Here is a 21,590-nt window from a genome sequence, read left to right on the forward strand (position 1 = left end):
CTGATGAAAGAACTCAAGCAAGGGTCAGGGATTCTGCTAGTGCATAGCACCGTATAGTACCTTATCAACCATACACTATCATATACCATTTCCAAGCCTCTTTCACTCATTCACTTCCTAGTCATACATTTTTTCCAAGTACTTTGTCTAAACTGAAATACTGAATACACTTGGTGAAGTCTTTATCAAAGAAATATGAGGGAGGAAGGCATGACTGAATTGTCAGTTGCTTACATGACAGGAGAACAGCATTCAATCAAACAACTATTTTTCAAATATCTCTAAGTTATGTATCAGTTGGGGAAAAATGGAAAATCACATTAAAAAAAAAAAAAAAGATTTAGGCATTCATGAATTCATGAATTCAGACAAGTTCAGATATGTCATCCTAAGAAACCTGATTCAGCTATTTCTTCATTGTGGACGCGCTTGTGATCTACAGCAGTTTTCCATTTTCCAGGCTTTTAGCTTCCCATGTCTGTGTGCCTGGACCGCCTACTGAGATCGTTCCACAAGGCAGAAAATAATCATCTAAAAATGATGAATCCCTTCCTAGCAGCTATGCTTTAAAAATATATCAAAATAAGCAAACGATAAAAAACTGCGGGAGAAATACATTGGTTCCAATCCTAGCAATGCTGTTTAATGATGACTGTGAAAGCATTTATGAGTTTTTGGAAACAGAGATGTTTAATAAGGTGCTATGTTCCTCCAGGTCCAACTATAACATTTATGAATATGGGACTGTGGCTCTCACCATATATTCAGGTTGATGCATGAGAATAAATCAGAACTGCTCACCGAACCTAACTCACGTTCTGTTTGCCTGGTGAAAGACCAGAGCACCTTCGTCAGCACTGCTTAAGTGAAGTTAGATTCAGAGCATTGCAACTTGAATCAGGATCTGATCCACACTCTCAGATTATTCTTATGAACGTGCCAGAACTGAAATTCTCATTGTTGAGCACAACAATAGTGATAGGAAGCAAAGAATATGATGATAGTAAAATAATTGCCTGCCTCCATCTGCTGAGAAAAAGTGCTGTATTGTACATTGTATTATATAATGCCTTGCCATTAGTATCAATGTATTCATATACCTATATTTTTAGTTCCCTGTCTTCATTATCTGTGGATAATGCAGAATGGATTATCTATGGATTCTGCATAATACATAGATACTCTTCTTCTAATTACTTTACCATACACATTAAAATTACTTGTATCCTTTGCCCCTTTCTTCCTTTTAGTCTTTCATATAAAGACTTTAAGTAGCTTAAGAAATATATCGTAAAAGAATAATCTGTGGATCTATCGATTTGTTGTGTCCCAGACATATGGAAATATAGAAAGTGGAGGATGTATTTATGGTACTGGTTCTGTTCAGAAAAATCTACTAAAATATTTTTTTCTATTAAAAATTAGGGTTTTATCAGAAGCTAAAACATTTGAAGCACTTGGATTTAACTGAATTTATTCCTATTAAAAAAAATAAAAAAAATGAACAATTTCCAATGTTTTGGAAGTTCATTTAGTAAATTTAATTATTTTTTTAAATTATATGGATTTTTTTTTCTTTTACATTATAGATAAAAAAGAACAAGCATCTCACTTGCTGAAATGGCAAAATTATGTCATAAAATGGGAGACAAAAGATGAAAAACACCGAGCAAAAGAAAACAGAAATCTACTCTTGTCAAGCATGCATAGGTCACTCCAAAAGTAATGCTTCCTATTTATTTCCTTTGAGACTACAATAGCTACAAAGAGCACAATAACACTATTAGAGAAAATTCTCAGCTACAAAACACTATTTTTCAACATAGTCACCACCATTAGCTATGTATTTTCACCAGTGATCAACAAGAGCTTGCATGCTGCACTCATAAGAGTCTGCACCAGTGGAGGTGACCCAATGTCACTGCCCACAGATTTTTCCACATGAAGGAATTCAGTGACACGCCTTTGCTTCATATGCACTTCCATGTCAGCTGTCATTTTGTCAGTGTCCCTCTGCTGCCATCTGTCACATGGCAACAAAATGTAATTGAATATTGACGGGAAGGTTCAACCTCCAGTGCCATACCACCAACATTTGCCTCTAACGTTGTAGGCCAACATAATAAAATAAGATGCACTACTTTCAGAGGAGACCTCATATATTTAAAAAATACAAAACTTCCACTATGACTATGATATTACAAATAATTTTCCTTTTTCTTGTTATGCGTATCTCTTAGTAAAAGTCTCTGCCAATGTTAATCTCACATTTAAGACTTTGCCTGGAATACAGGCAGCTCAGAAGATTTACTTTACTTTCCTAAATTTGTTAAACCACAATAAGACCATGGTTTATCACCCATTAGCAGACCAAGAATACTGAGTTTATGATCTTGATTTTAGTTTCTCTTTCCCCCAGATATAATTTATCTCCTAAATAGTAGGAATTCTCAGTAGAATTTATTTTGGTTTAATATTATTAATATCCAGTTGTCACGCACTGTTTTCAAGTGGTAGATCTTGAAGCCTTATGGAAGAGAACACCCAAATTTAACAGCTGGAGAAACTCAGGCACAAAGGCAGAGGCACTCTGATTTTCATAATGACACTGAAAAGCAGAAGAAAATAACATTGTCAGGCACAAAAACAGTTTGTTCTGGGTAAATGTCTTCTTGCATTTGACAGCTCAATGTATAGCTGAATAGGAAAGATTGCATTGCTAGTATATCATTCGTTAAATGAAGCTAGCATTAAGTCAACCAAATGAGTAATATTAAGAGAAAGAAGCACGTTGGAAGCAAAGTTTTTCAGTACAAAAGCGATGAGGCCAATGAATGTAAAAAGAGAGGATTATTTTAACCCTGAGTTTCTTTTTGGGAAATAGAGGGAGATGAAATGGCAATTTACCCTTTCCTTGATCAATCACCTTATAGATTGTACTTGGAAGTTGGAGTTACTACAGGTACAACATTGCCCTCTGCCAGTCCTTGTGTTTAATCTTTTATCATAGCTTGGTAATGATAGAAGGGAGACACCATCCCAGCTGTCATCAGAATTCAGTTTCAGTTTAGTCTGTTGCTGGAAACTTCCCAGTGCAGAACTGCAACTGTTATTCTTGGCTCTTTTCATCATCTGTAAGGTCGCAAATGAGTCTTATGCTCTGAAGGAGTGAGTGTTCCCCAGCCTTATGGTTATTAGAAGAAAGAAGTGTTTTCATATCAACTGTCCCTTATTTTCATGTTTTGTGCCTTTTAATTTTTTTTGTACAACTAAGATGAATGCAATGAAAATGCCAATTAATACAAAATAGCAATCATTGTGAATGATTGCTTTCTAAAATACATTGAATGCTGCTGATCTAACCCAGTGGCTTTTTGTGATGATATGTCTAAACACTTATTCCATTTGCTGGTCAATCCTCTGTTGAGCCAGTCCAAGATGGAAAAATAAAATAAACAAAGTAAATTAGTTTAGACTTAGTGAAACTCTAGTAAAACAGTTATTTACTTTGGTCGTGTTAAGGCAGAACTGTTACTAATAATTAGACTGAAGTTATAATTTTCTATGAAGTATTTTTACTATAAGGTAGATTACTATGTTAAAATGAAAATTGCTCTGATTTGTTTGGCAAATGAAATTTGATGTTAAATTTTTCAATAGTACTTTCCAGTCTCCCAAAATTACTTTTAATATATTTTTTCCTTTCAGCTCTTGTTCTTCTGCTTTCCATGCAAAAGTACAGAAGCCTCTCTCTTCTTAACTGAGGCTTTCTTCAGATATATTGCTGAAATCTAGGGTTACTGTAAAATGTATAAACGAATGTGTACTTTTCCTCCAATATTCTCATACTATTTCTTATAAGGTTTTTTTCTCATTTGTCTGTGTTGCCTCTATTAGGGCTAAATTATATCTGGACTAATAGTACCTATATTTCAATACTGCTAAGACAAATTTTGTAAATCTCTCAAGATATGGTACGTTACATAAAAACCCAAATTGTAACAATAATCTAAGAAGCGATAGTCTTTTGGATTCATTTTGTATTCAATTTGTGAGATAGTAGAAAATCGGTCCATGTTTTATTATTTAACATTTTTATTTAAAATCTTTTCAAACCTAGTTAATATTTCAACAAAGTACAAGTTTAAATTGACTTATTTCAGTCTGAGCTGGGTATAATTTATTCATTACAACAGTGTTAAGTGATTAAATATCTCAATTATGTATACTTATTGTGTTTCCTGATTAGACATCTGAAACTTTGGAAGTAGGAGGTAGATTACTTCGTACAACTCTTCTTAATCTTAGCTTCCTTTGAAGTAGGAACCAGTGTCAGGAGTGGAAGTGTCATGTGTAAATACAATTATTGGACACAACTAATAGCATCTTTGCAGCATTTTTTTCTGATGAGAGATGTAAACAATAAATATATTTTGTAGGCAAGATCTCTCTGCTTGCAATGTACATGTCATATTGCATGTATAAGCTAGTCAGAATCAGAAAGGTATATAGCGTCTGCAGGACAAACCTTACAAGCTCAAAGCTCAGAACAGTTCTAGTGTCATTCATCCCTTGATGGGTACTGCAGTAAAATGGGAAGAGTTCATTAGTAAGAGCTATAAAAGTCATTATAGGAAAGTATTGTAGGGAGTGTTGAAGAAAGGATAGAAAACTAACCAGGACCAGCCTGCTCCATAGGCATAAGTAGCTGCTTTGCCAAGGACACAGAAAAATCTTCTGGTAACTGGCATTTTCAACAATGGATATACAATTTCTGGCAAATGGTGTATTCAGGTGACATTCAGATGCACCAACGAAGCAGATTCTTGCGCTAGGATGAAAATTGCTCAAGGGCAGTTCTGTGTATATTAACAACAAAATGGATTTTTAGTCTTACACAGGCTTGCTTAGAAACATTAACTAGTGAACCATATTTTTAAGAAAAGGTTTTTATTTTCTACCTCTTCCATCCAATTTTTAAGTGTCTAACTGTGAAAAACACAACTTATCTCCTTCCAGAGCATCTGCTTTGTATTGTTAATAAAAATATTACTTTTGTAGTTTCTTACTTTGAGCCTTGTTTATTAGTCCCTCTCCATTTTATGCCAAATGTGGGCTCTTTGTCCTCATATCAAAACCTTTGGTTGACTATCCTCACCTTACCCCAAATATTACATATAATTCTTTGCTCCAACCAGACCTTGGTGACTTTATCTACTGCTCACATTCATGTTATCTCTGATTTTTCTTCTTACCTGACTGAGAAGATACCACTTAAATCTGAGCAGCTTCTTCATTGTTCTACTTCAAAATCCTCCTTAAAACTCTCTGTTTCAATGCTGCTCATATAAGTCTTGACAAAAGATTAGACAGCTGGAGGTCTGAGACAAGCAGCCCATCGTGCTGACCAATACTGAATTTTTTGGTACTTTCCCATCTGTCTGTATCTTCCCATCTGTTGTTTCTCCTCTTGTTCTTAGATTTTTAACTGTTTGGTGGCAAAGGTCATCAATTAATTAATGCTGATGCAGTCCAACTACATTGTGTGCAATGTAGCCCATTACTGGAGTACATATTCTGCAAGGGGAATGAATTTAATATTAACAACCGCAGGCACCTTGTTAATAGTGGTAAATCCTTCCTGGGCCTTTTTTTCTATTACTTGTATAGGGTTAGATGATAATATTTAGTTGAATATATATAACATCACTTTTATCAAGTATCATCTGAGAAGAAAATTTTGTGATGTTTCAAATATTGCTGTTAGGGATATGTTTTGAATTTTTGAATGTGATTGGTGTACCTCTGTTCCTTAAACGCTTTTAGTTCTCTGTTGTCTCAAATGTAGTTTGCTCTTCTGCAAATACTCAGGATTTCTACTAAGAATTTCACACTGACTTTACTGCACTGCACTTGTAATCTGCGAAGTCTCAATGTTTCCCAGGGATCATTAATTTAAGGAATTCAGCTTTCAATCTTTGTTTCTATCTGTTTGTGGGTTTATATAACATAGTCATAATATTTTGGTTGTATAAGTATGTATATATAATATTTTTAGATACAAATCATTTCCACTCTTGGTTTTTGTAGATGAGAAGACGTGTGGAGTGAATTCATTATTCAATAACTTTTATTTTGTTTAAACATATAAGACATAAATAAGTTTGTTTTTTGGCATGTTTTCGTATTTTCTGTAGTTATTACAGTGAATGCTTTGAATGGTCCATAAGGCTGATCTAGGAATTTAGATCTAAAGATAGTGTATTATTATGAGCATGTCTTTTACTAAGTTTAGAATGCAAGGACTCATTCATTTCATAACATTTTATTATATTTTCCATATACCGGACCTTAATGCTAAAATATATGAATGGCACTTCAAAGTTTGTACATAGAATCATAGAATCATAGAACTGCTCAGGTTGGATAAGACCTTAAAGATCATCAAGTCCAACCAGAGAAGTGAAAAAGATCTTGTTTATGGCCATTAAGAAAATCTTTCAGCAAACATTTCTGGTTCCTTCATAGAATTCTTGAAGGCTGACACACTTTCAATATTCCAGGAATCAGCAAGGAAAGGCATAAAACTACACAAATGTAATCTGTGTATATTTTGAATTGCTGCTCTCTTACTTTTTGAACCTTTAGGAAAAATTCACTATGAACTCTTACCCTGTTGATTTATCTGCTAATTTCCAATAACCAAAATTAAAATACAGACTTAACTCAAGAGTTTCTCTCTCATTGTTTTGCACTTGTGTATTGCCTAAAATGCTATCATTAGTATCATATAAGCCTGACAAGATTACTGGTGTCTAAAATATTTCTTTAAAGAGACGCTTTTTCTAAAGCCAGCACATGGTATTTCAGCAATTTTAAGCTGGCATGCTTTAGACATATTCTGTAAATTCACATTAAAATTAATTTATTTTGCATGCCAGAAGGAAAGAAATCTGTAAAATTGAAAGAGCTGGAAGGAAGAAGTGAAGATTACGCATTTTATCTAAAGCAACTGACAAAGTAACTGTCAAAGCAAAGAAATGTTAGATGATACCAAACAAACTGGAATTAAAATTATGGAGGAAAAGATTTGGTTTAGTATCTGAAATTGAATCAGGAAGTGAGCCAGCAATTGAGTGTGCCTCCTTTTTATTCTTTTTTTCCTGTTGCTCATACTGTTCTCCACAAAGAGAAGAGTTCTTACAGATGTAAGAGCTGTGAATGAACTTAACATAGAAGAAAATGTTATGACAAAGATTCCTGAGATAGTGGTCATAATCCCTCTCCTTCAGCTTTGAAATCATGTTGGAGCTTCTAAGGGAGGAGCAGTGACAGAATCCCTGAAGTCCCACTGAAATAAGTTTGTGTTTGGTAGATCTTATTTGGGATGGTAATTTTTGTGATGCAAACAAACTTCTCTTGAAAGTAAACTGTATCCTGATGAGGATGTTATTTTGTTGGTATATTTGCTGTATGTGTGTGCCACAAAAAGACTAGTTACAGATTCAAGTTTCCATAAGACGTTGCTGAAAAGTGCAATCTCTTCCCTAGTATTTGTTCCTGTCACTCTGGTGTCTTTTGTTCCGGCACAAGCATTTGTGTGGCCATGCAGGGAGCCACATCTGACACCTGAGAAGTTAAACCTAACTTAGGAAAAACAAAATGTGAGTGGTTCAAAGAAAAATGTGGCTTATTTTGGTGGAAAGGGATTCACCTTCTCTTTGCCTAAAACTCTGATTATGTCTTTGCCAAACACAGTCAGTGGCTAGAAGACAATTTCACAGCTGAGCAAATGTCCAACTGATATAAATAGTTACAAAGCAGAAGGCAGCAGCTAGTAATGCAGTTCATGACAGGCTGAAATTCCTGATCATCCATAAGTAGGTTCTTAGAAGAAAGGGAGTGCAGAAGGTCAGTGATAATATTTGTCAACCTCAGAGATTCGAGGAAAGCACAGGGATCTCAAAGTCACTGTCCTTCCCCAGCACCACAGCTGTTTTCTCTGAATACAGTCTGAGGTTATACAATAGGAAAGAGAATAGTGAGTCACCAAACCCATAGGCTGAGCAGTAATTTTTAGTATGTCCTGTGAATCCTCAGAGGGAGAAACATATAGGATTTGTTTCTGCCACACAAAGATGGAGTGATTGTTTTTTCTTGTCACTTCTGCTTACATAAAGATTTTGCAAGTGCATTGTCTGTTTTTGATTTTTTTTTTCTTGTAATTTAGTGCTGCGGAAGAGGTGATTTGAAGAAAATAGTTTAGACAGAACAACTTAAAGACATCTGGATCCTTGAAATTGGGATTCTCTGGAAGTGACCACTATTCTGGTTTCAAAAGAATTGAGAAGGCACTTTTCCTTTTAGCTTTCAAGTGGGACCTGGAAGTCTGGCATCTGTGTCAAGGATTAATGTCCAGTGATGAATATTTACAGCTTTCTCCCAGCTTTAGGTAGGGGAACTGTTCCTTAAACAACTATTTTTAAAGATCTATATCTTAAAGGAATAATATTACATCATTTGTGAGAACTAATTAATATTTTTCATGGACAGAGCTAAAGATTTTTGCTCTTAACTCTGCTAGCCGCTGAAAAATAACCAGTCAAAAAAGAGGCAGGCAATATTGGCACACAGAGCTGAGCACAAACCAACTTGATGGTTTGGAAATGAATGGCAAGGATGTATACCAGAAGATGCTGAGATATTACTGAAAAACTGAGTTTTCCTGTTCACTGTTGCAAGAAGACACTTGATGTCTATGAAAGTATTTCTCATTTGTCACCAATGCATTTCTTTTTATTTTTTCTTGAAGTACCAAAACTATCTTAAATGCCTACATTTTCAGATTTGGGTCCATGAAAAGGCATTTCTCAGAACAACTTCACAGTTTTCAGATTAAGATTCTTAAAAACAAATTTGTGGACACCTCATTGATTTTATTGAAACACAACAGATTGTCAGAATATCACTGACTCCTGTATGGAAATACTGTTCTGCCTGCAACAAAATCCACTCTGAAAACTAATAAATGGAAAGGGTATAGTTTTGCTATCTGTTCAAAACAAGATTAGGGTGAATTATCTAACGAATTCAAGTTGGGCACAGGAGAGTTTATTGCTTATCTTCAATCATTCAAATAACAAAAGTAGTTTCCTCTATGTAAGTTAATCTTTTTTATATTGTGAATGATGTTAACACTTTAAATACAGCCTAACTGGAAGTAAACAAAAAAACTCCTTGATTTACTTAACTCATTCTACCATACCTTTTCTAGAAGTTAGTTTATCATCAGATGGTAGTAAATTTGACTGAAAAAAATTTATTTATGTTGTGTCCTTTTTTTTTCTTTTGAGACAGACCACTTATCACTTTCAGGCATGTGGTCCTAATTTGAAAGATGAATTGGTTCACTCCCTTCAAGTACCACATAACCATTCACACACCACCAAGCTTAACACTATTAAAGAGTAATTTCTCCTGTGGGATCTATGCCCAGGACTGCTAGTTTCCACGCATTGCTTATTAAACTTCCTGTGGCAGATAAGGGGATTTAAATAAAAGACTTCACCAGGTATGCAGTCACACTCATATTCTTGCTATTGAAGCATCCACGTATTCAAACAACAAGTGAACAATCCTAAAAATTTTAATGCTCCCAAACATTAACAAGACTTTTTGTATGGTTTCCATTTTGAAATTTTTTATTGAAATCAAAGTATGTGAGATTTCTCCTGAGCATAGCAATAGATAGCAGGAAACATGGGGAAAACTGAATTTCCTATTAAGTTCTGAATGTAGCAAAATGTAGCAGAATAATCAAGGAATATATTTTGCCTTCATCACATAATAGCCATGATATTATTATTTTTTTTTATTTCTCATCATTTCTTTGGTTTCCTACAGTGACTCACTGAACACCCTGTAATTGTAGATACTTTATTCTACCAAAGATGATAGTTAGCTCTATGGTGAGATTTTCTTTAGAATGTAATATTTTCACATGTTCCTGCACAAATATTTGGGACCTAGAAGACAGCATATTTCACCCCTTGTACTTTCACCATTAAACTGCTTTCCTTCTAAGATCTTTGATTTCTTTGTTATTTTTTATTTTTTTGTGTTCACTCTACAAAGAACACGCTTTCTTTTGAAATCAATTGTTTGTAGTTTAAGGTCACAGATTATGTTGCCTCTGACTTGAATGAGGTCAACATTTTAATCTAAAACTTTTTTTTACTTAAATGGGAGCACTTTTGGAACCAGATTCATGCTTGTTTATGAAGCCAAACCAATGCCCTGCAGATAGGAACTTGAAACTTTGCCAGAACATAGGTCATATTTACAAATCTGTTTTGATAAAGTGTGAGTAACTGAAGTGCTATTCTTCATGTTATGGAAGCCCTGTTGAGATTTACAAGATTTTTCTGTGGCAGTTTCATCTGCAAGCTGACTTGCCTGGACTTCTTAGGTCACATAAAGTTTAGGTCCTGCTCTAAGTACTGAAGTTGGTTTGTCAACAGTGCTGGCCTTTAACACAGGAGTTCAGAACTTCAAGTATTAATAAATCAAAGCCTCCCAGATACTAATTCTCTCTGGTGCTTGATAGAAGTTAACTCACTTTTTCCAACTGTAGATATTACCCTGAAGGCTCTGGAGTAATCGAAGCTGAAGGGAACATTCTTTTCAGTTTATTGAAGCTATTCTACTTTGCATTAACTAAAGCCAAGTCTCAGCTAGGTCAAAGTAAATAAAAGTGTAAACATTTGGCTACCCATAACAAATGGTCACTCATCTGAAAGGAGGATAAACATAGGAAAACCTGAGTTTCAACCCTCCTTTTAAAAAATACTTCATTATTTTATACTAAGCATTTTTTTTGGATCAGGCCTTTAATCCAAAAAGTGGTTTTCAAGTTAGTTCCAGATGAGGCCCAAACTGAAAACTGGATTTGTGCTTATTTATTTATTTATTTACTGCCTTAAGTGATTGAAACCACACAGTCAAACACATACCTCCATAGTCTTGGAAAGTTTTCCTCCACTGAAATTTGTATGCTGAATATTTTAGTCAAGAGTACTGTTTGTCAAGAGCATTTAGATATATCTCACATAAAATACTTATTTAGTAGTATTGCTTGCTTGAGATGTTAACAATAAATAGAATTCATCCGTAGGCCAAGTGTCAGATAAGTACTGTTTTGGTGATGGAGCCCTGGCACAGGCTGCCCAGAGGCTGTGGGGTCTCCTCCTTGGAGATCTTCAGCAGCTGCCTGGCCATGGACCTGGGCACCTGCTCTGGTGTCCCTGCTGGAGCTGGGGCTGGATCAGAGGGACCAGGAGGTCCCTGCCATCCTCAGCTGTGCTGAGCTTCTGTGACTGAATACTGTCTAACTCCTGTGTAGGCCTGAATAGTAGTCTCAGAATTGCAATTAAGTGGTGCATGGATGTCTCCCTTTCTCTACTCTACCAACAGGAGTTAATTAGGTACAAACTGCAGGACCTATAATAGCTACAGAATTTTTCTTGAGAAACTATATAGTGTTTCAAAACAAAGCATCAGCAACAAAAAACACAAAGTAAATTATTTTTTTTCTGGCCATGGAACAGTGAATTTTGCTTTATTTTGCTGTGTATTAAAGAGGACAGAGTGCAGCGGTCCTCTCGTGAGCTTATCTGTCATAAAGCTCATACAGAGATTTCAGTGAGATGATGAAGCACAGAAGTTATGGTTCCTAGTTTTAGCTTACAGCTTCAGTGGTAAGAGCCAAGCTGAATCCCATGCTGGTCTCAAGGAGTGAGCTGGGCTCTGAGAACAGGATTTTCTCCTAACAGGGGAAATACCTTTAAGATGTCACAGAAAATATTGGGTTTATAGAACTATCTTGTTATAGCTCTTAAAAAAATCTTTTTTGAAAATAAAATCAAAGTGAAATTAGATATGAAACGTAGTTCCTTACCATTTAAGTGTGATACTAAGTACACAAATGTCTGGTAATGAAAATGTTCCCATAGTAGCCATAACCTGTCATTACATTTCACAGGTGACTTCTCTCTAAGCTTTCAGCTTAAAGTAATATTTTGAATGCTGGTGAAAAGTAATAAAAAAAAACAAGATATGCAAGGTGAATGAGTCCATCACAATGTGAGATTTGATTTGCATTTTTTCTATGATAGTTTACTAACTAAATTGACTTAGATTCTTAAAATGAAAGCATAAAACACAATGGAATGCATGTTATAGTCACTCAATATAATGTAACTGGACGACATAAGTAGAAGAAAAATTCAGTCAGGGGTATTAACAGGGTTATGTATCACTGAAGTCCACTGTAGCCTTTCTGAAATTTGGTACTGGCCCTCAGAATATCCTTCTGGACAAACTGTCCGACTGTGAGATAAACTGTTTCACACTACATTGGGTGACGAAGTGATTGAAAGGCAGAGTTCAAAGGGTCATAGACTCATAGAAACACAGAGTCATGGAGTCATAGGATCGAAGTGAATGGGGCTTCACCTGCTGGCGGCTGATCACTAGCAGTGCTCCTCCAGGCTAGTTCTAGTGTCAGTCTTGTTCAACATTTTTATCAGTGGTCTGGGTACTGGAGGAATATGATACCTAACTGGGAGATGCTGTTGACTCTCTGGAGGGATGAGAGATCTTGCAGAGGGATCTAGATAGATTGGAGCATTGGACAATAAGCAACAGCATGATGTTCAACAAAGGAAAATGCAGGGTGCTGCACATGCGATGGAGTAATGCTGGACACATGCAGATGATGGGAGATGAGTGGCTGGGAGCAGCTCAGCATGAAGGGACCTGGGGGTGATAGTGACAGCAACTCAGCATGAGCCAGCACTGTGCCCCGGCAGCCAATATGGCAAGCTGCATTTTGGTGTGCATTAAGCACAGTTTAGCTGACTGGTCAGAGAAGTTATTCCCTTGCTATTATTTAGTGTTTTTGCTGTCTCACCTAAAGTATTGTGTGGAGTTCTGGGCTCTACAATATAACAAGGATGTTAAGGTTCGTGAAAGCACCAAGAGAAGTTTACAAAAGCTGGTGACAAAGTCTCTCCGATGAGGAGAGCTCAAGGACACTCAGGTTGCCTAGTCTGGAGAAGGGAAGGCTGTGTGATGACCCCACTGCTTGCTGCAGCTCCCCGAGGAGGGGAAGCAGAGGGAGATGCTGGGCTCTGTTCCTGGGAACCAGCAATACAACACGACGGAAAGGCACAAAGCTGTGCCAGGGGAGGGTCAAACATTTCTTTATCATGAGAGCAGTCAAATACTGGAATAGGCTTCCTAGCTAGGTGGCTGATGCCTTGTGCCTGTCAGTGCTCAAGAAGTGTTTGCATAATGCCATAACTTTGAGTTCTCTAAACTGGAGAAGCAGCAGCAGTGAGAGATTCTAAAAAGAACAGGAGAAGGAGAGGCAGGAAAGGGTGAAGGCTGGAAATCAGTGTAAAGTTTTTCGGAGTTGCATGCATGGTGGAGCAAATATGCTTTCTCTGAATTTTTATACACTCCTGGAAAGTAAATAGATTTAACTGGCCTGTTTGAACGTCTCTGATGATAGTCTTGAAGGGCTGAGGAGGTACAGTAGAGCCAGCATCCCATCATACAGTCCCAGCTACAAATGAGGACAATAAGTAGATACTTTCTGAATTAGAGAGATATCTGAATTTATCTGATGATCTCTAATTCTGAAAATAAAACAAATGTCTTCTGAGGATCTTTTGTTGTGTATTTATAAATTCTTTTTGGGTTTCAGCAGGCAGAAAACGTTGTGCGAAAAAACTCTCCCCCAGCAGAACTATCACTTCTGTTAATAACATACTATTGAGAAAGAAGTGCAGAAGCATATAAAGAATTCTTTCTGAGGGAGTATTTGTTAATTTTTAAAAGGAGAGGTGTGAGAGAAACCTTTGCATGGATTAAATTCATTGTGAATTTAGGCAATTCAGTGAAGCATAGGGAGCTCAGTGCTGAAAGGCACTGAACCTCAGGGCTCTGATCCAAAAAAGCATTTAAATACTTGCTAATGTCAAGGACTTGAATAATCTTGTAGTGGGAAATGGAATTTTTCATATTCTTGAAGGTATATATGTATATTTCAATGTCTTCTTAGTACATTGTGGGATTGAGTCCTGGAGAAGCAAGCAGTAGCAACAAGGAAGTAATTATAAATACAGCAACTAGACATCATTCATGAAGTTACAGGAAAAAAAAAGGGGCAAGAGAGAGTTAGAGAGTACAGGATGTAGTAAGCAGTAAACTGATTTCTCAGTCATAGAGTATGTTGTTACATTTGAAGAAGCTCAGACTGTAAATTAGACATTGGTGTTAATTATGTTATTGAAAATCAGAGTAACAATACTGAAATAATTATCTGACTAATTGCTTGGTTTTGTAATCACATGCTGCACAGCCAGAGTAATTCCATAATGTCAGCTGACTCTCTAGATTTAGCATATTCATACAACAGTATTGAGGTGTGAAATGCAATGCCAGATATAATAGAAGGCAGACATGTAAATCTATTTAAGAAGGGGAACGTATTTCTGGAAGAGAAGGAGGAGGGAAAATACTGCAGCCATGCACTAAGTATTTGGAGTGAATACAAAGAAGTAGAAAATCACTTGTGATTTCCACTCAGAATAATGTAAGTACAAGCCCTGATGGATAATATCTCTCCTCTTTTGATCTTGCTTATTCATGAGTTTCTCTAGGTGGACTACAGACAAATGACATAGTATTGTAGGATACTGTTCAAAACAAAAGAGAATTGCTGAGTACTGTAGTTGTTAGGTTATTTTTTATTTGCTTTTTTTTTTGTTTTGTTTTCTCCTTTGTCTCATATAAAATACTGCAATCTTCTTTGAATCATAATCTGCACTGTCAAAGACAGTAGTGTGTTCCTACTGCTCCTGCATTCTTTATAATTTTAATTATATATCCAGTTTGTAATTCTGAAAAACATTTACAAGTGACTCAAAAATTTCCTTCCAACTTTGTCCTAGGAGTGGCCTGTCATACCTGTTAGGTTTGGTCCAGGCAAAGACAATAACTGACACTGGTGATTCTTGGATAAACTGTAAGGATAAGCAAGGCTTGACAAGACATTTAGATACCTAAAACTGTTTGGACTCTTTTGGAATTCCTAGCAGACACACAACTGCCACTGAAATCTCACTCTTCATTTTCATTTTGATGTTTAAACATCTCTGAAAGTTTTCTCTTTTGTCTGATCCAAAGCCTGCTAAACTCTGTGGATATTCCTGGGAGCTTTAGAGAGTCCTGAACTGAGATCACAACATTTATATTATGTCAGCCTAGCATCATCTCACAGCTAAGGTTTTCAAATAGGGTTTTGGAACTGAAAATGCTTGTAAAGATTTAGTGACAACCATCTAATTCTTCACTTTCATATTCTGCTCAAGACTTCAAAGCAAAAATAATATCTGGAGCTAATACAGCCTTGATTCCACTTTCAGTTGCATGAAGCATTGAGCAGTTCCTGCTGATAGGCCACCAGATCTCTCTCTGCTGCTGCTATGGAGTGTTTCTTTGCTGATAACTTCATAGCCTTCTTTTCCTTGCCAGCTTATGCAGTAAGAGATGTACAACTGAATCACAAACTTGCACTGAGGCAAGGGAAGGATAACAACTGGCAGTAAGAAGTGCAGTGAAATCACTAGCTATAGGATAAAAAGAAAAAAAAAAAAAGAAAAAAACACACCCTAAAGACTGTCAGTAGAGAGGAATCTGTTATTTCAGGATTAATATTCTTTTGCAGGCTGGGGCTTCTGCACGGATGACATCTGCAGGGCTGCCAGTCAACTGCTCTGATAATGTAAATTAGAGTTTCCAAAAAAAATATTGATGCTCTTGGAATATTTTTATTTAAGAAAAAGAAGGTTTGCAATTTGTATGGCAGTATTTTCCTAATACTACAAAATCTGATTTCTCATAATAAGCTTATTGGAGTGTAATGGCAAAATAGCTCATTTAAACTTGCCTGCAGGGATTTGTGGTGCAGATAATCTGCTAGGATTATGCACATTTCATTACCTGAATTCTTAGGCAGGCAGTGAATTAATTCTTGCCTAAAACATTTTTAAGTGTGAGGATGTTTTCAGCTGAACTCATGTGTAGGACCAGACTTTCAAGATGCGCACCAATCTGTTGTAGTTCTTTTGACTCAAAGAAAATGTTACCACTATTTTATCCCAGCCAAGACTCCATGTCATGTTTTTGTGAATGCTAACTGATCAGTTTTCTGTGTAAACCAGTACTTGTTTAATACTTTTTCTTTCCTCCTTTGTATTAGGGCCCCCACAGAGAACTGTTTCCCCCAAACAAGACCATGAGGAAAGGAAGCACGACAAAGTCTTGGACAAGGGCAGTGAAAGTGGAACTTCCTGTAACGAATTGTCCACTTCGAGCTGTGACAGCCACTCAGATGCAAGCACTCCTCAAGAAAATGCCTCTGGCACTCAGCAGTCCACAGCCCACCAGCCAAATACTCTAACTTTGGATCGTCCGTCTAAGAAGGCCCCAGTGCAGTGGATGCCACCACCAGACAAACGCAGGAACAGTGAACTTTTTCAAACTCTCATTAGCAAGTCCAGAGAAACAAATCTTTCCAAAAAGAAGGTATGTGAGAAGCTGAGTATTGAAGAAGAAATGAGAAAATGTATCCAAGATTTTAAAAAAATCCACATTCCAGATTACTTCCCAGAGCGCAAACGTCCCTGGCAGTCCGAACTCTTACAGAAATATGGGTTATAGTACTCAGCTCTTTCATGACATATTTCTGGGACGTTTGTTGTTTTTTGAGTTGCCACTAACTTACTGATGTTCTTCTTCTGGCCAGTGCTGCCACAAGAGCTATTCCTGCTGCTTATTTCTTTCTGTGAACAGTGGATGTTGGATAGTACATGGTTTCTTTAAAATATATATATAAAAAGATAGAAACTTAAAAATACAAGAAGTGTCTCATCTAAACCACCTCATAATAACAAAGAAAAATGTGCATGGTGAAGAAAGATGGTTCTCAAACTGTAGTCATTTGAGCTTCATTATCATTTTGGAACTTGTCAAATAAAAATCTCAATCATCAGTTAATGCCTTGTTTTATGTCACAAGTATAAATGACTCAGACTTGCTATGGACGAAGAGAAACAGGGTTGAAAATTTGATTGAACTGGTTTCAAAACTAAATCCCAATGTTCTTTCAATGTTAATGCAATAAAGCAAATACCTATTTTGCATGAGCACAATGTGACAAATAAATCACACAAGAACAAGAGGTTGTCTGTTGCTTGGAGAATTATTTCTTTGATTCCAAGCCTATAAGCATAAAACGTCTAAGGAATTGAATTTGCTTTGTTCTGGGTCTGTGATTTCTTTGTGTGTAAAATGTTCTGTATGTAAGGATGGTGTAAATATGCCTTATAATGTTTTATTATTGCACCAACAACGTTCATCTATTAGTGCTTGTCAGGAGTATTTCTGTGAAATGCAAACTTATGGCAGATTTTGAAAACTTATTTGATGGTCTGAAAGTTTCTGTTATGTTAGTTGCTAAAACTTGAGAAAAATAAAAGAGACTTTGGTGTATTTATTGAAAGAACCATCTGGTAGAATTTCTTGACTATCGGTATCTCCTATCTCTTTTTAAAAGAGTCAAGCAATTGTTATATTTTGCCAATGTTTTCATACCACTTTGCTGAAAAAAAACCCAAAGTGAAACAAAAAAAAATTCAGGAGTGGGTAAACACTGTTTAGAGTAGTGCTAGTGTAGTTAATTGAAATCATCATGCAGACTCTCCAGAAGGAAGCAGAGGGGGGATGAACAAAAATCTGAGTGTTTTCACAAACTATTCTATTCTATTCTATTCTATTCTATTCTATTCTATTCTATTCTATTCTATTCTATTCTATTCTATTCTATTCTATTCTATTCTATTCTANATTCTATTCTATTCTATTCTATTCTATTCTATTCTATTCTATTCTATTCTATTCTATTCTATTCTATTCTATTCTATTCTATTCTATTCTATTCAGCATCTGCCAAAAAAAAAATCTTATCACTCATGTTTACTCACTATAAAAATTAATTTTAGACCACATGATGGATGTTATATTTGCCTATTTTTATATTATTATTGTCCTAACTGAACAGATGGGGAATAGTGGTACATGCAATTGAGTTGGCACCTTTATAATGTGTGAAAAAAGATCATAATCACATGGTGCAATAATTAATGGTGAATGATTATTTCTGAGCCTTTCTTCCACTAACCTAAATTTACTAGAATTAGATTTGATTTTTCAGTTTATCTACTGAAAGAAAAATCTACTAAATAAATTGGATGAGCAAAAGTGTTTAGACAGAAATCACTGGTGTTCATAATACTATCACCAAGCATATGACTTGAAATTAATTCAAGTATACTTCAGAATTCAGTTTGATTCACTTTGAATGAATTTTAAAAGTACTAAATTTTATTAAAAATGTCATTTTGTGTCCACCTTTAAAAACTGTGCTTATGCAAAATCATTTGACTTTCTAATGCTGTCTTGGTTCCAGTAATGATATTCAAAATTACACTTCCTACTGGAGGTGGAAGACTCAGTTTAGTATATTTGATAACAAAAGGGCAATGCTATGTTCACTGTACAAGTGATTCATGTCTTGAATCAAGATGCTTGGGAGTGCTCAGAAATTCTCAAGAGGGCTTTAGCTTTTTGCAGGATGACACCACTGGTATAGCTATAAAAATAGCATTCACACTTTACTTCAGCTTATATATTGCAGGCCAACAAATAGTTTTATTTTTTTCCAGGCTCTGTTATCTAGAAGTAATTTTTATCCCATTTCATATTTTTTTTGCTCTGCCTCTCTCTCTTCTCCATTGTTTTAATATGGACTTTCTTACAATCACTTTTATTTAGGAGCATATATGTTCTTTACTTAAAGCCACATAACCAGATATGGAAGGGACTACGGCAAGTTTTGCATCAGAAAGGGGAGGGGGAGGGGTGAAACTGAGTACATAGGGGAGTATTGCTGGTTTGCAGAACCTTAAGCATTGCTGGCATTACATTTATCATTTCTAGTGGGGATGAGAAATCCCTACTAGACTGCTAGTTTGGCCTAGCACAAGCTGGAAGGTTAAATCAGGGGCATCGCTATACATCTTTTTAGTGTTGTCTGGTCATTAAATGAAGCAATAACAAAATGCATTATCCACAGACAAATGAGAGTCTGATACTGTCAACATTCAGTTTACCACCCATGCCTTGTGTTGGTACTGCAACCGAGATGATAATCCAAGTTCAGATATGGTAATGCTGTGTTGTACAAAGCAGGTAAGAGCTACCACTCATGCAATATCTGTTTGTGGAGGTACACCATCTGCTGTGGGCTGTGGTGGGTATCTGCCTTCTCAGAGGCAAACCCTTGATCATCTAAATTGGGACCACTGGTTCATCCTGCTGGATCAGCACTATTTGCACTGAAGACAACTGTTCCATGGGACCATATTTTTGCATGCAGCTCCAGAGCAGAAGATGGTGATCTCTGCTGCATTGGCACACTCATCCATCCGTGGAACTGGCCTCACAGAGGTGCACACTGGGTACTGAGAAAACAGAGTATAAAAGGTGCCCAGAAGAGAAATACAACACTAACTGTGCTCCCATTTCTTTGGAGCCTGGCACCCTAGTACCCCTCAATTACAGACACTGTATTTTGAAAAATGGGGAAAAGAGCAAATGGAGGGAGTGCAGTGAATGATGAATATAAGGGAATAAGCATTTGAGAATTTTCTCTTCCCCTGAGAACTTGTCCAGTTTTTTTGCTGGGCCATCTCTTTTCCTCAGATAAAAAAGAAAGGGAAAGTGACAGAGGTAGTGGGAATATCTCAGTCTCTGTGTTGTATTGCCTTTTAGAAATACTATGCTTGTATAAAATTTTGCTTTATCTTCCATTATGTACAGATAGAAGGAGTGTAGGAATAGCTTGATGAGTTTGATTTTGAGATACTAAACTGTAATCTTTCATACGCATATTGTATGAAGTTCTAGTATTGAGCATAGTAAGCATTTTGATTCAAATACTGTGTAATTCTTAGCAATAATTCACCCAATAATAAATGAGTACCAGTAACAAGAAGAAAATTAAATTAACATAAAAATAAGGGAGATCACAATTGGTAATAAATAATCTTTCTAGATTCTGAAGCAACATTTAATGCTGAAATGCCAACATTTTATCTACTGTCTGCTTATCATGCATGCAATTCATTAATTTAATATTGATCAATTCGTAATGTGCCCAACATCTCATGCTAAATTTCTGACAGGCTGTTTAGTTCATAAATACAAATTGAGAATAGTAAATGTAAATTTTGACAGCAGGCTACACCTGATGGAATATTTCTCATCCCTACTAGATTGCTAGTTTGGCCTAGGATGAAGTGTAGGAACCATCAATCAGTGGCCTTAAAATGCTTTTTTTTTCTGCTTTTGTCCCTGTTTAGGTGAATTGTGTGTTTCATTTGATGTTATTTATCTGTTGACTGTAGTATAAGATCCAGTGCGGTACAAAACAGTCACTGGCACATTGGTCCTGAATTATTTTGATTTATACCTACCTTTGATATAAATTACATTCGTAAGCTTCTGACAGCAGCAATTGAGATGACTGCTGAGTGGTGAAAAAATTGCCATGCAGTCTGCCCCAGAGACCTTGCCTGGGGAAATGGGTTTTTAAGAAGACTGTGTTAAAAATAATCCTCCATGCTGCTGTGGATGTGGAACACAGCCCGCGATGCTTCTCTCTCCAGGCAGGAAGGGAAGGAGCTCCCTGTATTCCTTCTCCAAGGAAAGCCTGGTTTCACCATTTCACAGAACTAGGCCAAGTCTTTGCAGAAGAAAATGTTGCTCTTTCACAGATTTTATGATGCCGATCCAGAATGTCCTCGTGATCCCTAAATAGAAAGAAATGTTGGCTCCTGTTTTTATGACTAGTCACTAAATTATGCAAATAGTTGTCCAGAATTTCCCTGGCAAGTATCTCTGCTGACACCAGGATTTATTTCATCCCTTCAAACATGTCTTCTTACTTTCCTTGAACATCTTCCAACTCTTCCATACTCTTTTGGGAAATAAGTACCCACAGATGCACATATTTTTGTTTTGATTAGTAATGGAAGGACAGAGGTAGAAAAAAAGTAATTCTCTTCCTGCACTGTAAAAGGTTGGTCACGTTTATAGAATTCATTATTTTATGGTCACTTTTTTATTGCTTCTTTGTATTGCAAACTCACGTCTGGCCTGAAGTTTAGTTAGAATCACTTTCTTTCTCTCCTTCCTTGTTTTTCTTTCTTTCTTTCCTTCTTTTTCTTTCTTTCTTTCCTTATCTTTCTTTCGTTGCCTTCCTTCCTTTCTTCCTTTCTTCCTTCCTTCTTTTCTTTCTTTCTTCCTTTCTTTCTTTCTCCCTTTCTTTCTTTCTTCCTTTCTTTCTTTCCTTCTCTCTCTCTCTCTCTTTCTCTTTCTCTCTCTCTCTCTTTCTCTTTCTC

The 21,590-nt window shown here is 36.2% G+C and overlaps 1 protein-coding gene across 1 annotated transcript in view; it reads left to right on the plus strand.

Moving 5' to 3' along the window:
- The window catches only part of KCTD8 (potassium channel tetramerization domain containing 8), a 94,278-nt gene extending 76,649 nt beyond the window's left edge, over nt 1-17,629 (plus strand). Inside the window, exon 2 of the mRNA XM_021396290.1 lies at nt 16,328-17,629. Coding sequence (XP_021251965.1) covers nt 16,328-16,788 — 461 coding nt within the window. The 3' untranslated portion in view covers nt 16,789-17,629. The remainder of the gene's footprint in view (nt 1-16,327) is intronic.

This window comes from Numida meleagris, chromosome 4 (assembly GCF_002078875.1).
Source record: "Numida meleagris isolate 19003 breed g44 Domestic line chromosome 4, NumMel1.0, whole genome shotgun sequence".
NCBI classification, from domain to species: domain Eukaryota; kingdom Metazoa; phylum Chordata; class Aves; order Galliformes; family Numididae; genus Numida; species Numida meleagris.